General features: G+C 42.4%; 1 protein-coding gene across 10 annotated transcripts in view; it reads left to right on the forward strand.

Moving 5' to 3' along the window:
- Positions 1–17500, forward strand: part of LOC123520474 (beta-1,4-N-acetylgalactosaminyltransferase bre-4-like) — a 65861-nt gene that overhangs the window by 34643 nt on the left and 13718 nt on the right. For 4 of the 10 annotated variants that reach the window (XM_045282730.1, XM_045282729.1, XM_045282732.1 and 1 more), the window contains one exon: positions 14773–15707. The exons of 2 other annotated variants lie outside the window; for them this stretch is intronic. In XM_045282730.1, coding sequence (XP_045138665.1) covers positions 15383–15707 — 325 coding nt within the window. In that variant the 5' untranslated portion in view covers positions 14773–15382. Of the gene's footprint in view, positions 1–11477; positions 11610–14772; positions 15708–16425; positions 16566–17500 lie in introns of those variants that run through there. 4 more of the 10 variants (XM_045282731.1, XM_045282734.1, XM_045282737.1 and 1 more) reach the window with 4 other exon arrangements.

The raw sequence follows: 17500 nt of genomic DNA on the forward strand, positions 1-17500 counted from the left end.
ATCACGGCGTTCTACCTACTGTGGTGAAGTGCCCTACGTGCCAAAGAGACTGTACTTATAGGGAAGATCAGCGAATTTGGAGGTGCACAGTAAGTTTCTTACCAGCCACGAGGAGAACAGCCGCCTGCACCATTTCCTCATTCCTCCTCCTCCTCCTCCTCCTCCTCCACCAAACAAGGCAATGAAATAAAAAAAAAACTTTCTCATTTCGTCAGCGTGAGAAATAAAAGATGAGAGAGAGAGAGAGAGAGAGAGAGAGAGAGAGAGAGAGTCGTGCAGTCATCCGTAAATCTTCCTAATTTGCATCTTAGTGAATATATCTCGCCTTTTTCCTTCTCACATATTTTACTCCAATTTTTTTTCTTTATAGTATTTTTTTTTTCATTTCAGTTTCCATGTGTGTGTCATACGTACATACCTATTACTGTTATTGTGTTTATCTCTTCTCTCGGTCATTGGAGGTTAGCATGATTTATTTACTTGTTTGTTACTTTTTTTATTTTTTTTCCCCTCTTTACTGTTTCACGTGTCAGTGTTGTATTGGAAGTGGTCGAAATTTGTCACAGTCTAGCGCAATAATTAGATAGACTTCTTTTCCCTCAGCTGTCGTGTGAAACTGTTAGTATTATCACTACTTTTTCCCCGTCACCGTTCAGCTTATAGTCATTATCTTGTGTATCCTGTAGAACTCCTATTATCATTTTCACTCTTCAGCACATAAATCTCCTCCCTTCCTAGTCAATTTCGTCGCTTTTACATCGTTGCTTTAGTCTGCCAGGGCTATGATGGTGTCTCGTAACGTCCATTCTCTTTTTTTTTTATTTATTTATTTATTTATTTTTTTTTATTTATACCATGTGGGCTTTTCATATGTGCTAAAGGGGATACTTTTTGTGGTACCTCCTATCTCAAAGCCCACCCTCTAGGAAACCGTTGCCCCGAGTGAGGAACCCCAACCTACACCCGGGACCGTGGACAGGATATTATCTCCTCTTATACTCATGTGATTTTTTACCTTTTAAGATGACATTATATTTTCTCTTCAATATATTCGGAAAAACTTGCAAGCCCTTCCTCTTTATCATCACCAATCCCTTCCCCAAGAACAGCAGCAGTAAACAGTAACCACATAATCTTCTTAGCTATAATTTTGACCGTTTACCATAACAATATTATCTCCCTTTTATCCGTGAAGAACCTTACATATTTACTGTTACATAAGAAAATTGATCTCCTTCTGTCGACTCTGCCAAATTTTTATGAATATTAAAGTATAAACGACGTGTACACACCTGGGGAACTGGCAGTCAAGTAGGCCTTTTTTTTTTTTTTTTTTTGTTGCCCTTAGTCAGTTTCCCCTATTCCATTAAAAAAAAAAAAAAAAAAAAACCTGGTGAGAGTGGTGCGTGACTGAGATATATGCAGTGTGTGTCGTTAAGCTCTTCAGTACCATGGCACGTTCTCATATCTATTCTGCTCACGATTTGGCGATTTTATACAGCTTCAGTAACTGGTGTGAGGATTAAAATAGTGAAGACTCGGGCCTTTAATCTTCTGACCTCCATAGAACCTTCCTAATATAAATAAAATCGTCTAATCACACCTAAAACTCATAATAGAAATGAGTCCCACTACAGAAGGGGTTAAGTGCAAGTGGCGGGAAAAAGACACGATGCATGGAAGCAAAACGGGAAACCAAAGCAGGCGTATCTCTCCTCCATTAAATTTTAGACTCTAGTTAAAGTTACATAGGTTTTTAAGGGTGTTTTTACTGTTTTAGTGATAGATTAACAGGTTCTTCACATTATTAACAAAGGGAAACTCTCATGACAACCCCTTAAGTCATCTGTGTGGTCTTGGAAAATGATGGTGGTGAGAGAACAGAGGGTTTGAGAAGACAGGCCCGAGTGAGGGAGAGGAAAATAGAGGTGAGGAGAGTTCATTGTCTTAACCCGAAGCTCTCTTGCAAGTCATGGGTTGCTGTTTCCTTTCCTTATTTTGTTAGGTATTTTTTCTTATATATTTTTTTTACATGTAATTTCCGTTGTTGGTGTTATTTTTTTTTTGTCGTGTTATCTTGGAGTGAATAATCTACTTCATCTTTTAGCGTTTTATATTTCTTTACCTTCGTTATCTTTCTTCTTATCTTTTTATTATTATTTCTTTTTATATCCGTTATTTTGAGTTATTTTACATTGGCTTCAAGTTCTCTCGTTCATCATTACGTATTTTTCTTATTTCATTCTTTTCTTCCTTCGCTAACCACAGCTTACATGTATCTTTCTTTTCTTAATTAACTTTCTATCACTATATATTTCCTCGTCTCGAATTTGGCCTGATGCTTTCTGCCTTCCCACCACTGTTATGCTTAGCAACTTACGGGGTCTGGCGGCCTGACATTCTAAGTGGACCTTTTCTTTATCCTTTCTTTTGCTCTTGGCCAGCGTTCCCCTACTACATGGAAATAAAAATAAAGAAAGAAAGAATGAAAAAAAAAAATAAATAAAGAAAGAAAAAATTGAAGCGTAGAAGCGAGTGTCGGGGGCTGTAGTGAGTTGAGTGACTCGACGATTAAGTTTTAGAAATGACGTGCATTGAAGTTGGGGGAGGAACACCTGTGGCTTTGTACCTCAACACTTGCTACTCCTGGCGTACATCAGCGCACACCTGTCACTAGTTGCCTCATTGCTCCTCACTCAGTTTTTCAACGATTATATTTCAACATCGACGCTTACCATTGACGTGGATAAGTGTGCTCTGTTGCCGGGGTGGTTATTGGGGTTTGCCAGCTGTGCACTGCTCATCAATGTTTTCACTACAAATGCTCTGTTTGTGGATATATAGTTGGCGTCATTCCTAGTTTTGTCTCTCGATTTGTTTTGTTTGTTTATTCTATTTTTCTTCCATATTTCAAAACTTGTTGACGTGGCATATGTAGTGGGATGGGACGCGCGCGCGCGCGCACACACACACACACACACACACACACACACACACACACACACACACACACACACACACACACACACACACACACACACACCCGGTAGCTCAGTGGTTAGAGCGCTGGCTTCACAAGCCAGAGGACCGGGGTTCGATTCCCCGGCCAGGTGGAGATATTTGGGTGTGTCTCCTTTCACGTGTAGCCCCTGTTCACCTAGCAGTGAGTAGGTACGGGATGTAAATCGAGGAGTTGTGACCTTGTTGTCCCGGTGTGTGGTGTGTGCCTGGTCTCAGGCCTATCTGAAGATCGGAAATAAAGAGCTCTGAGCTCGCTCCGTAGGGTAACGTCTGGCTGTCTCGTCAGAGACTGCAGCAGATCAATCAAACACGCACACACACACATCATTACCTTTTACCGTCTTTGATTACCAATACACTTGCAACCGCAAGTGTGTAGAGGAGGAGGAGGAGGAGGAGGAGGAGGAGGAGGAGGAGGAGGAGGAGGAGGAGGAGGAGGAGGAGGAGGAGGAGGAGGAGGAGGAGGAGGAGGAGGAAATAGGAGGAGGAGGAGGAGGAGGAGGAGGAGGAAGTGAATATATATTTTAATCTTGATTGCGCTCACTCACCTCCTGCGGGCTCCCAACCCCGCCACCTCCCCCCATACTTTATCCCCACTACCCCCATCCCGCCAGACTCCATCACCAGCAAGTCATGAAGCAAACCGTTACTGCGCTGGACTGAACACCGACTGCATATGTTTCGAAGCGTTTTGTTTTTGCATGAAGACTATTGTACTGCACTTCCAAAACCCACAGAGATGGTTTGCCGAGTTCTCATTATTATTTTTTTTCTCATGATGATGCATATTCCTTGTTAATTGACTGAACTTGAGAACCTGACACCATTCACTACTAGAACCTGCTGAGAATAGTCATGGTAAAGATGCTGAGATGTTTCAAAGTCTCATATTCTGAAACACCTGCGCCGCACCTCTACTAATTTGAAGAGGCTATACTTGGAAGTACACGAGGTTTCAAGGGCATTTTTACGGATCTAGTGACGGATTAACTACATTTCTACATAACTGAAAGGAGAAATTGTCTTGAGAATCCGGTCAGTTGTCTCTGTGGCCTTTTAAGAACTGGTGAGAGAGCGAAGCGTTTCCCACCACGAACCAAATTGCTGTCACCGTTTTCTTCCCGTGTTCCTTCCCAGCAGAGGCCAAATACCACAGCTCCTCCGCCCCTCCCACCCGATCCCCAACAAATGTTCTCTCATCCTCCACCACGACCCTTGCCTCTGCTGCTGATAGCGTGGCAGCTTAGGTCCTGTCCAGTGTAATGGGCGTGAATAAAACATCTAAGTTATTTTTTTCCCTCGATGTGAAGCAGGCAGGCCAAAGATATAAAACGAAGGGATGGTGAGGGAATACAAAGTGCAAGTAAATAGTTATGTATTTGAAGAAAGAAGGAAGGAAAAAGAAATTGATGTGAGTTAGCTAGTTGATTAGTGTAACCCCTTCAGTACCATGACGCGTTTCCATATTCGTTCTGGTTTCTACTTGGTGATTTTATACAATTTCAGAAACACATGTGGGGGATTAAAATAGTGAAGACTGTGGCCATTAATTTTCGTAGTTCCATAGACTTTTCCTAATGTCAATAAAATGGTCTAATCTTGCACAAATCTGAAGGCAAAAATGTGTCCTCAAGTCCTCCAGTTGAATTGCTAACCTAGTCGTTTGATTTAAAGTTTATATTTTGCTTAACTAGCGGTTTTTATATGTTCCTTTTTTTTTTCTCTCCCGTTAACACTCTTCACGTTATATGAGTAGGTACTTTTTTAGTGCAGTGTCTATTGAAGTGTCAGTGAAGTATAATCCAAGGGTCGTTCTTGATTTCTTCCACTGCCGTCCCCTGCTGCTGCTGCTGCTGCTGCTGCTGCTGCTGTTTGATGTCACGGAGCGCTGCACATACCTCGTGACTGCTTCGGCATGCGCTTCACAGTCACTGGTGTTTTGTGAGGAAGTCAGTGAGTCGCTTCCACATTTGCTTTCCGCTTTGGTGTTTCCTCAGGCGGACAACACACGGAAACATTTTAAAAGAAAACAATTGTGGACAGAAATAGCCTGAGAATAGTAACGTGTGGTCAGAAAGTAAAAATGATGCGTATCATTACTAGGAATATGTCTCAAATGAACACGTAGAAGAAAATAACACAAATATCCAGGCTGCTCAAATGAAAAAAAAAGATGTGAATATTAAAAAAAAAAATTATACCAGTTGTTTTGATGTTGATTTTGTTGTTACTGTCATTGTTGTTGTTGTTGATGTTGTTGGCGGTGTTGCCACGTGGCGTGGTGGTGGCACCTGTCCAGGAAAGAGAGGAAGCCAATGATACAATGCCACAGTTCACAGGAAATGTATTATTGATTATTCAGCGTTTGTAGAGTTTTATTGAATGGGAAGTGTTACGTGCGTCAATGCCTGCAGGGAACAGAGGGAAGCACGAGGAACTGTGAGGTTTCTATTTATTATCGTAACTGAAGCAAGCGCTGGTAATAGGACTGAAAAACCGAAGATGTTCGTTAATCGTTACAGTTTCTATCAAGAGTATACTATGAGCGTAAAGATTAATTAACTTGTTACGTCTTCCTACTTGAGCAAATAATGGAGATTTTGCCACATCATAACGACCATCAACAGAGATGAAGGGTGGAAATACTTATTAACTCATGCGCTTTAACACCGACAATAATAATAATAATAAAATAATAATGAATCTACCTCTAAGTAAATGTCGTGCTTGCATAGGTATATATTGAATTCCTACGTTTTTCTGTTTCTTCGTTCTTCTTCCAGTTCTCTACTTCTGTTATTCATCCGTCTTCTTTTCTCATTTGTTCTATCTTCTTTTTACTGCGTCAGGTTACCACACAAGTAATGACTGAGCCACATTGTAACCACCAGTTGTTAGGGATGAAGGATTGAAAGGTGCTAGTCAATTCATGCTTTTTGGACACTGACGGTTTCTGAAAACGTGAAGATTAATGAACTGGCGACTCCTCTTCATCTAAACAAATAATAATGACTTTGCCGCCTTGTGCAAATGTTGACTCGCTCCTGACCGTAATTATGCCCGGAGTTTGGAATGTATCCGGTGGGGTGGAAAGACAAGGCGGCGCGATCCTTGAGAGTTATTGATTTACATTAAGCAACATCTCTTTTTTAGCAGCTACCATTAATAAACGCTCTATGATGAAAAGAAAGCCATGTGTAATCTCTTTATTGTATATTTTGTTGGCATGCATATTGAAAAATGTCTCTTTAACCCCTTCGGTACCAGGACGAGGTTATCTATTCATTCTTGTTACTATTTGGTGATTCTACACAGCTTCAGAAACTCATGTGGGGGATTAGAGTAGTGAAGACTGTGGCCATTAATCTTCTGACCTCCATAGACCCTTGCTAATGTCAATAAAATGGTCTTATCATACCCAGAACTCGTGGTAAAAGCGTGTCCCAGTACTGAAGGGGTTAAAGCAGCTCCCGTTAACAAACACTTTGTGAAAACGAAGCCACGTGTTATTTCAGTTATATGTTTTGTTGGAAGTACATATTAAAGTGAAAAAGAAAGCTATAGTGTTATATGCAAGCCCCTTTTCTGTTCCCTCCTACTTGCTCTATCCTCATTTTCAATCCAAAGCTGGATGTTGCGCATACGTGCGTAACGACACCACTTGCTCTCGTGCCCACAATCTTGAATCTTCAGAATTTTCTACCATCTGGCTAAGACTTCAATGTCACTCTCTAACTAAATTCATCTGTGCTGTATACCTCTCACCTAATTCCTCTGACTATGTAAAATTCTTTGACTATTTGACTTCCAAGGTGGAGCACATCTTATCTCACTTTCCTTTTGCTGAGATCTCCATTTTAGGGATTTCAATGTTCACCACCAGCTTTGGCTTTCATCTTCTTTCACTGACCAACCTGGTGAACAAACCTTCAACTTTGCTATCCTTCATGACCTAGAGCAGCTAGTGCAGTTCCCTACCCGTATTCCTGACCGCCTTGGAGACACGCCCAACATTCTTGATCTTTTCCTAACCTCCAACCCTTCTGCTTACTCTGTTAAACTTTCCTCTCCGTTGGGCTCCTCCGACCACAATCTAATTTCCGTTACCTGTTCTATCACTCCAGTGCAGCCTCAGGACCCGCCTAAGCGGAGGTGCTTCTGGCATTTTAACTCTGCTAAGTGGGAGGAACTAAGGCAGTACTATTCTGATTTCCCTTGGGATGATTATTGTTTTCATGTCAGAGATCCTTCTCTTTGTGCCGAGCGCATAACAGAGGTGATTATCTCTGGCATGGAGCTATACATTCCTCATACTTTCTCTAACCCTAAAGCTAAAAAGCCTTGGTTTAACTCTGCTTGTTCTCGTGCTGTCAATGATAGAGGCGGCTCACAAACGGTTCCGTAGCCATCCAACTGCTGAAACTCATGCCCTATATATTTCTGCCCGTAATCATGCCAAATCTATTCTCCAACTTACTAAAAACTCTTTCATCAATAGAAAATGTCAAAGTCTTTCCAATTCTAACTCCTCTCGAGATTTCTGGCATCTAGCCAATAATATCTCTAACAACTTTACTTCTTCGTCTTTCCCTCCTTTACTTCATCCAGATGGCTCTACAGCTGTCTCTTCTTTTCTAAAGCTGAACTCTTCGCTCAAACCTTTGCTACCAACTCAACTTTGGATGATTCTGGGCATATTCCTCCTACTCCTCCACCCTCTGACTACTTCATCCCTAAAATTAAAATTCTTTATAAAGACGTTTTCCTGGCCCTCTCTGGCCTTGATTCTCGGAAGGCTTACGGTCCGGATGGAGTCCCTCCTGTTGTTCTCAAAAACTGTGCTTCCGAACTCGCTCACTGCCTGGTCAAACTCTTTCATCTGTGTCTCTCTACTTCTATTTATCCTTCTTGCTGGAAGTTTGCTCACATTCAACCTGTCCCTAAAAAAGGTGACCACTCCAATCCTTCTAACTACCGCCCTATAGCTTTGATTTCCTGCCTTTCTAAAGCCTTTGAGTCTATCCTTAATAGGAAGATAATGAGGCATCTATCAGCTCACAACCTTCTCTCTGATTGCCAGTATGGTTTCCGTAAAGGCAGATCTACTGGTGATCTTCTTACTTTCCTAACTGAATCTTGGTCATCCTCTTTTAGGGACTTCGGTGAAACCTTTGCTGTCGGCCTTGACATATCGAAAGCCTTCGATAGAGTCTGGCACAAATCTTTAATTTCTAAACTACCCTCCTACGGATTCTATCCTTCTCTCTGTACCTTCATCTCCAGTTTCCTTTCCGATCGTTCTATTGCTGCTGTAGTAGACGGTCACTGTTCTTCCCTAAAACTATCAACAGTGGTGTTCCACAGGGTTCTGTCCTATCACCCACTCTCTTTCTATTATTCATCAATGATCTCCTAAATCTGACTCAATGCCCTATCCACTCCTATGCTGATGATACCACCTTGCATTATTCAACAGCGTTCAACAGACGCCCAACCCAACAACAATTAAATGACTCAAGGCGAGATGCTATAGGACGCCTAACTTCTGATCTTTCACTTGTTTCTGATTGGGGCAGAGAAAACCTGGTTTTGTTCAATGCCTCAAAAACTCAATTTCTACAACTATCTACTCGACATAACCTTCCAGACAACTATCCTCTCTTCTTCAATAACACTCAACTTCCCTCTCCTCTACATTAAACACACTCGGTCTATCCTTCACTAAAAATCTAAACTGGAAATTTCACATCTCTACTCTTGCTAAATCAGCTTCCAAGAAGTTAGGTGTCCTATGGCGTCTTCGTCCATTTTCTCTCCCTCCCAGCTGCTTGCTCTGTACAGGGCCTTATCCGCCCGTGTATGGAGTATGGCTCTCATGTCTGGGGGATCCACACACAGCTTTACTAAACAAGGTGGAATCTAAAGCTTTTCGTCTTATCAACTCTTCTCCTCTAACTGACTGTCTTGATTCTTTAAGTCACCGCCGCAATGTTGCATCTTTATCTGTCTTCTACCGCTGTTTTCATGCTGTCTGCTCTTCTGAACTTGCTAACTGCATGCCTTCCCCCTCCTGCGGCCTCGCTGCACAAGACTCTCTACTTCTTCTCATCCCTATTCTGTCCATCTTCCTAATGCAAGAGTTAACCAGTATCTTCACTCCTTCATTCCCTACACTGGTAAACTCTGGAACTCTCTACCTGTGTCTGTATTTCCACCTGCCTATGACTTAAACTCTTTCAAAAGAGGAGTGTCAAGACACCTCTTACGTTAACTGGACCCTCCTTTTAGATTTTTTTGTTTTTTCTTTCTCCTACTTTCTTCTTAACAGGGCCTGGCAACCAGCGGGATTTTTTTTTTTGCAGCGCTTTGTTTTCCCTTGGCCGGTGCCCTTGTAATGTAAAAAAAGAAAAAAAAAAAAAAAAAAAAAAAAAGTGATCTGTTGTGAGGATTTCTATGTTTGTAAACGTCATCTAGGTCAATTCTAGTCGCGAGGAAAATCTTCCAAGAAAACTCCACTCATCACAGTTTTATCCATGCCATATATGTATTCACTTCATCGTATTCTATCCCATACTATTCCTTTATATACACTAACCTGGAAACCTCATAACTAACACACTGAACTTCTAACACCTAATACAATATAAAACTAGCGTCCACTGTACATACTGAAGGCATTATTTCCTATCCACCCCACCGCTCATGGATTATTTTCGTAGCGCCTGGACATTAACGGGACAACAAAGGGAACACAAGCCCTGGCATTCACATCGCTCCCTGGGCAGCCGGATACCGAGTCGCCGTGTGTTTGGCGATGTAAAAGCTTGCGGCGTGTATAATGATGACAGATTTCAGAGGCTGTTTGTAGGATCGATGCACTGAAAGGAGAATCAACAAAGCAAGAGATGATGGTAGAGAGAGAGAGAGAGAGAGAGAGAGAGAGAGAGAGAGAGAGAGAGAGAGAGAGAGAGAGAGAGAGAGAGAGAGAGAGAGAGAGAGAGAGAGAGAGAGAGAGAGAGAGAGAGAGAGAGAGAGAGAGAGAGAGAGAGCGATCGTGCAGAAGACGAGGACCTTCTGGAAACCTTCAAACAAAGGAGGAGCAGGAAAGAATGAAGGAAGAGAGGAAGGAAAAACACTGGAAGACGAATAATGAATGCTAAGCACACACACACACACACACACACACACACACACACACACACACACACACACACACACACACACACACACACACACACACACACGTAAACTAATTGTATTCATTCCTCAACTTTATGATTTTTTTACTAACCCTGATCAAAGTTTCACGGTAGGAAGAGATACACCGCACAAAACCTTCAACTTAGTTTTTTTTTTTTTTTTTTTTTAGATATTTATTTTTATGCAAGATGGGAAAATTGGCCAAGGGCAAAAAAAAAAAAAAAAAAACAACGATTAAACAAAAAGGCCCACTTAGATGCCAGTCCCCGAGCAGGGTCAAGAGAGTTAGGGATAAATGTCTTGAAACCTCCCTAGTAAATGAGATCAGGTTATGGATAGGTGGAAATACAGAACGTTCAGGTAGTGAGTTCCAGAGTTGACCAGAGCTGGATTGGAAATAAACGGGTTTGAAAATTCGAAGAGCGTTTCCATTTGGTTAGGACGTGTTGTTTGAATTCTTGCTAGCATTCATGTCCTCACAAAGCAGAGTTCGTAGTAGTAAACAAAGCTGAGGAACTTCGTATGGTGAAAACTAATACAAAGGTCTCGTTTTCTTATCTTTGTTTTCTCACATTAGGATTGATTAAAAAGGCACTAACTGGGTTTTCATAGTTGTTTTTTTCTCCTTGTGATGATTTTGAGTTGTTGAACTATCATTGCAGTCATTAAAATACTCTTGGTAGTAGTAGAAGTAGCAGCATTAGTGTATTATTATTATTATTATTTTATTATTATTATTATTATTATTATTATTATTATTAGTAGTAGTAGTAGTAGTAATAGTAGTAATAGTAGTAGTGTGAAAACTCAAATCTTTCTCTAAAGTTTGTTACAAATGAATGATAAGGCGATAGTATAGTACAGTAGTATAGCAGTAGTCGCAGTAACAATGGTAGTAGTAGTGGTGTGAAGACTCAAACATCTTCATCTAGAGTTTGTTATAAATGAATGATAAGATGACAAAATGTTTAAAGAATACGATGTCTTTAAAAACCCTCATAAATTATCGTTCCTTGTAAGAAAAAATAAGAAAGAAAGAAAAGGTTCACTTAACAATCTAACTTTTAATCATTTCGCTGTCTCTCTCTTTCTTTCTCTCTATTATATATCCTTAATCTGTCAATTCACACCGCATTACTCTGCTAGGGAACAGTATATAAAGCAAACAAGTGAAGCATATGGCTCAGCGCTTCATGAACCCCAGGCATTCCTCGGCCGCTGCACCTGTTTGGGTCAGTCACGCGGAGTCAGTGAGGTGGGAGGGGTGTGTTTGCGCGTCCGGCCGCCAGATGGTGGGTTGGTTGTTGGTTGGGCCTCCTGCTGTTGGTCTTTGTTAAGTCAAGATCGCTATTGTTTCTCTAAATGTTGCAGGGCGCGGAGAGCAAATGGTGAGGAGTTAGTTCTTGCTTGTGTTTGAGTAGTCTTTTAATGTTGTTTCCTTACCCTAAATAGAAATAAAAGGGGGGGGGAGGGTGAAGGACGAGTTTGGTCACTATTGTTTCTCTGAATGTTGCAGGGCGCGAGGAACAAATGGTGAGGCGTGAGGAGTTAGTTCTTGCTTGTGTTTGAATAGTCTTTTAATGTTTACTTAATGTAAAATAAAAAAAAAGGATGAAGGACGGGTTAGTTACGAGGTACTAAAGGCTGAGAGAGAGAGAGAGAGAGAGAGAGAGAGAGAGAGAGAGAGAGAGAGAGAGAGAGAGAAATTGACCTTGCCGTCTCCTTTAACTGGTAACACAAGACACCGAGTAACAGTTACTCTTCCTCTTTTTTATTGTTATATATACAAAACGTAAATAAATTAAAGATAAAAGGAAAATATATGAATTATTTATTATTATTATTATTATTATTATTATTATTATTATTTATTTGTATTAGTGTGCGTCTTACGGTCATATTTTTCACACATTACCATTACTTGCCTTTTTTTTTGTTGCTGTATACTTTATGGTGACCTTGAGTTGAGTTGCGTTGCGTTGCCTTGCCTTGCCTTGCCTTGCCTTGCCTGTCATAAAGAGTCCTCGTCACTCTGCCGTAGATGCATGACGGAGCGCGGCGCGTGATCACTTCAAGAAGGAAAGAAGAAAAGGAAGTCAGAAAATATGTATATGATATGTGGAGTAATTAATCGACGGTAAAAAATATCGAAGGTTTCATTTTTATACTACCACCACCACCATCACCACTGCCTCTGCCTCTGTTACTGTTACTGTTACTGTTACTGTTACTGTTACTACTACTACTACTACTACTACTACTACTACTACTACTACTACTACTACTACTACTACTACTACTACTACTACTTTTTTATGTAAGAGAGGACTGGCTGAGGGCAACAAAAGTCTAAAGAAAAAAAAAGCCCACTCAGTTGCCAGTCTCCTTACAGAGCCGATAGAATTAGCCAAAGGATGGGGACAAATGTCTTGAGACCTCCCTCGTGAATGAAGTCAGGTCATAGGAAGTTGGAAATAGAGACACAGGCAGGGAGTTCCACAGTTTACCAGAAAAAGGTGTGAAAGACAGTACAGGTTAACTCTTGCGTTAGGGAGTTGGACAGAATAGGGATGAGAGGAATAAGAAAGCCTTGTGCAGCGAGGCCGCAGGAGGAGGGGAGGCATGCAGTTAGCAAGATCAGTAGAGCAGTTAGCGTGAAAATAGCTATAAAAGATAGCAAGATATGCAACATTTCGGCGGTGAGAAAGAGGCTGACCACCTACTACTACTACTACTACTACTACTACTACTACTACTACTACTACTACTACTACTACTACTACTACTACTACTACTACTCTCTCTCTCTCTCTCTCTCTCTCTCTCTCTCGTGGTAACTATTATCCTGTTTATGGAAGAATCACATCTGCATCCATTAAAGACTAACTCAAACATCCTCATTCGCGTGACCTTTGTGTGTTGTAAGTCAGAATTTGTACCCGCAACTGCTGCAACTAAGGCCGCGACATCTGCATCCGTGTAACGTTAAGTGTAGCTACTTGTGCGTGTTACACTTCCAATACTAACAGAAGCAGAGGGAGATAGACAGACAGAATACCCCAGAAAAGATAGGTAAACGAACAGGCATGCAGACAGACTGATGACAGACATATAAATTCGTATTCTGAGACGCTTCAAATCTCACATTCACTATTTTCCAAAGGCTCTCGTTGAAGCTCCATTGATGTTTATGTGTTTTGTGATTCTAGAGGCAGATTAACAAGATTTTTACACTATTAACTGACGAAACACTCTTGAGAACCCGGCTGCCGATCTTTGTGGCTTTTGATAGACAGTCGTGGTGAGAGAGCAAAGCGTTTCAAAGTACGGGCCATGGACAGGTAGACAGACAGATAGGCAAGAAGAAATAGACCACGGCAGATTTTATTAAGGAGACGGACAGACATAGTTAGATAGATAGAAAGACGGACAAGCAGACTGATAAATGAATAGATAGATAGATAAAACAGATAGGTGAGCAGATGAATAGGTAGATAGGCGAGTAGACAAATAAAAAGACGAGACTATGCAGTGAAACGAACACAGACAGATGGATATAGACGAAAAAAAAAGACAGACAGACAGGAAACAGAAGGACAGACAAATAGACGGAGGAAAAAAAAGAAAAGGAAAAGATGGGAGAGTAAGTGGGGAAGCATGTTTTTTTTTTTTTTTATTTTTTTTTTTACCTTCTGCGGGGAGAAGAATCCATTAAGTCCGAAAGGCAGTAAAAGAATGTGGGAAATATGTTATAATTGCATGCATAATTCAGTCCTGAGGGAAGGAGTAGGAGGAGGAGGAGGAGGGAGAAGGGAGAAGGGGAGGGGGAGGAGGAGGAGGGAAGGGACGCGCTTTAGATCTTATAAGGGCGATGCTCCCCTTGCAAAGAAATTGAAGCAAAGATATTCACCGCTAAGTTAGAGAGAGAGAGAGAGAGAGAGAGAGAGAGAGAGAGAGAGAGAGGCAATGTATCCCTTCACAGCCGTGTCACATTCGTTAGACTTTAGACCAATCAGGCGAATAGTATTTTATTTTGTTGATATTGCAGTTTAGGATTAGATGTGGCTCTCTCTCTCTCTCTCTCTCTCTCTCTCTCTCTCTCTCTGAATGGGTTAGTAATGACAAATACAGAGGGGCGAGATGCGAGACTGGTGTTGGATTGGTAATGTTCGATGTATTGCAAGTGGAGGAGTGCAATCTGTCTGGTGCATAGAGGCTTGTGGCGCCATTCCTGCGTTGAAGAAAAGCTTGCAATTACATTCCCCCTCTGGTTATTGGCGTGCGCGCCCACACACACACACACACACACACACACACACACACACACACACACACACACACACACACACACACACACACACACACACACGTCAATAATCCTTATTTACTTGTTGCTTAATTTCTTCAACGCGCTTGGCAGTCTCATGTTTGCCAGGAGCGGTTTGTTGAGCGAGTGCAGGAGGGCTTTGTCAGACGTTTATACACGTTTAGAGGGATAATGATTTTTTTAAAATTTTTATTTGATGATTAAGAAACCTGTTTTCTTTCCAGGTAATGGCCAGCTGGGACTCGTTATGATGGGCGTCTGAGGGCGTGTCGTGGGCTGCTGCAGCCCACGTGTTCCTTGTGTCATCGTCTGTGCTGCCGCTTGATGCAAGTAGGCGGCCGCTTCCTGCCAAAACAGTGTCCTAGGACAGTTGGTGAGACGGCACAGTGAGGTGCGTCCAGCTGCCTTCCCAGTGAATAGGTGTGAGACGGACAGGTGTGTGCGCCACAAAGTGATGGATTGTCGCCACAAATTCCTGTACTTCGGGCAGTTATAGTGAATACTTCAACTGCATCAATATAATAACTGTGTCATATAATAAGAAAGGAAGGACACACTCGCTTGAATTGGCATAGCGGGGTGGGGCCGACGCACCAGCGGCCCTCGCTCCCTCAGCAGTCTCGCCCATACTTGGCCAATTGAGCGCAGCCACCCTGCGTCGTGTCCCCAGGCGTGTTGGCCGCGCGGGGACACAAGGGTGATTATGACGATTCAGGGAAGACCTCTGGGCCGCGGACTGAAACCTGCCAGACCACGGCAGTGTGTTAGGTTTTGATTTCCTTCCATCCTTCGTCTTTGTTACTCACCACTGTTCTTTCTTTCTTTGTGTCGTTCATGTTCTCGCACCATTTATTCTTGACGGAGCCGCCAGCCGGCAGTGCCCCGCTCAACGCCAACCTCGACCTTACCTCTCAGACTCGCCAGTGCAGCCACTCGCTCAAGTGCCTTAGCACTTACTTTCGAAGCCTAACTGACTACGGAAGTAAGACCGAGTGTACTACAGTAGGACAAGCCTCGCCACCATACCACCATTCCCACCACCACCATCCGGCCTCCTCATCTCCAAAAAGCCGCCTATCCCCGTGGTGTCATTCTCTGCAAGTCCTGCTGCCCTGCGTCAACCGATCGACCATCCAGGACCCAGCCGCTACCAAGCTCGGTAAGCCGTCAGCGTTCTCTGCCCTAACCCGTGCTGCGTCAGGCGCCTCCAGACACGGCACCTGTGTGTGCGCGCGTGCGTGCGTTCGTGCGAGCATATATATATATATATATATATATATATATATATATATATATATATATATATATATATATATATATATATATATTCTAATGAAATGCAATGTTAAGTGTTGTGATAACGTTTTAGTTTCATCCTTTAAATATTAGCAAAATACTAGTAACTGTCTATTGATTAATGAATCTCGGTAATTCACCTCTATCGTTTCATCTATTCTAAATTTATATATTCTAATATTTCCTAATACTTTTATTTCTGTTCTTGACTCTTCTCTCCTTCATGTGTTATTTTACATCGTTTGCTTAGTAAGATTCCCTCTTAACTACTGCCTGTTTGTCAGTGTGTGTGTGTGTGTGTGTGTGTGTGTGTGTGTGTGTGTGTGCGTGTGTGTGCGTGTGCGTGCGCGCGCCCGCGCGCCACTTTTTTTTTCTGATACGAAAATCATTTACTACAGTTAGGCTAAATTTGTTAACCTTAATATAATTTTAACGTGAAGTCAGTAGTAAATGCATTTGTCTCTCTTTATAAACAGAGTAAAGAATTTATGGAATTATTCGAAACGATTCGGTTCGAAACAATTAGTGAAACGAGTATTGAAACGTAAATATGGTTTGTTCCAAGGTTCGTTTCTAATGCAGCGCTATCTTTCGCCTTAGAGAGAGAGAGAAAGGGGTTAGTGGTGGTGTTGGTGAGGAACCCGTTGGACGGTTGGCGCCGCGGCCCACATTGCCCATCCAGCTGAGAAATTATGGCGGCCGGGAACAGGTCGATGCTTGGGTGAGTAATTCTTGATAATAGGACCGCATTGCTCTGAGTCTAAAGCCCGACTCCCGGCCTGCTTCCATCCCTCACATCAGCAACCATCTCAAGTGGCGGCCGGCGCAGACTTGGCGAGGTGTACTAGACTAGAGGTATCAAGGATTGTGTCCTATCGGTTTTTCAAAGTAGAGTCTTAACAGAGCGTCGGTTTAGGATGATAGTTTGGCAGGGGATGTTTGAAAACCCGATCTAAGTGATGAGATTATGCTTTGGTGTCCTATGTTGATAATGAAGCCAATTATAGGAGTAAATATAGTATAAACGCCAAAATTTACAGGCATGCGTGTGTGTGTGTGTGTGTGTGTGTGTGTGTGTGTGTGTGTGTGTGTGTGTGTGTGTGTGTGTGTGTGATTCACCACCTCGGTCGTCTTCTGGTCACCCAGCCAGTCTTCCCCATTACGGAGCGAGCTCAGAGCTCATAGACCGATCTTCGGGTAGGACTGAGACCACATAACACTCCACACACCGGGAAAGCGAGGCCACAACCCCTCGAGTTACTTCCCGTACCTATTTACTGCTAGGTGAACAGGGGTCACACATTTGCCATTTGCCTCGCCGCTTGCCGGGATTCGAACCCGGCCCTCTCGATTGGGAGTCGAGCGTGCTAACCACTTCACTATACGCGGTGTGTGTGTGTGTGTGTGTGTGAGAGAGAGGGGTGTGGAGGGGAGGAGTAGGAGAATGCAGTGTGAGCCGGATCGCGTTAGCAAATGACATCTAGGTATTCTAGGCATAATTGTTGTCGTTAGCTAGTTGATGTTAGATATTTGCTGTTATTACTTTGCCAACGAGATGCATCACACACTGAACCGTGCAACCCACATCATGTCACTGCTAACACATGAGCTTATTTGCTAGTTTTACCGTCACCCCCGCCGCTGCACTGTGCATAG

This window comes from Portunus trituberculatus, chromosome 47 (assembly GCF_017591435.1).
Source record: "Portunus trituberculatus isolate SZX2019 chromosome 47, ASM1759143v1, whole genome shotgun sequence".
In the NCBI taxonomy this organism is placed as follows: Eukaryota; Metazoa; Arthropoda; class Malacostraca; order Decapoda; family Portunidae; genus Portunus; species Portunus trituberculatus.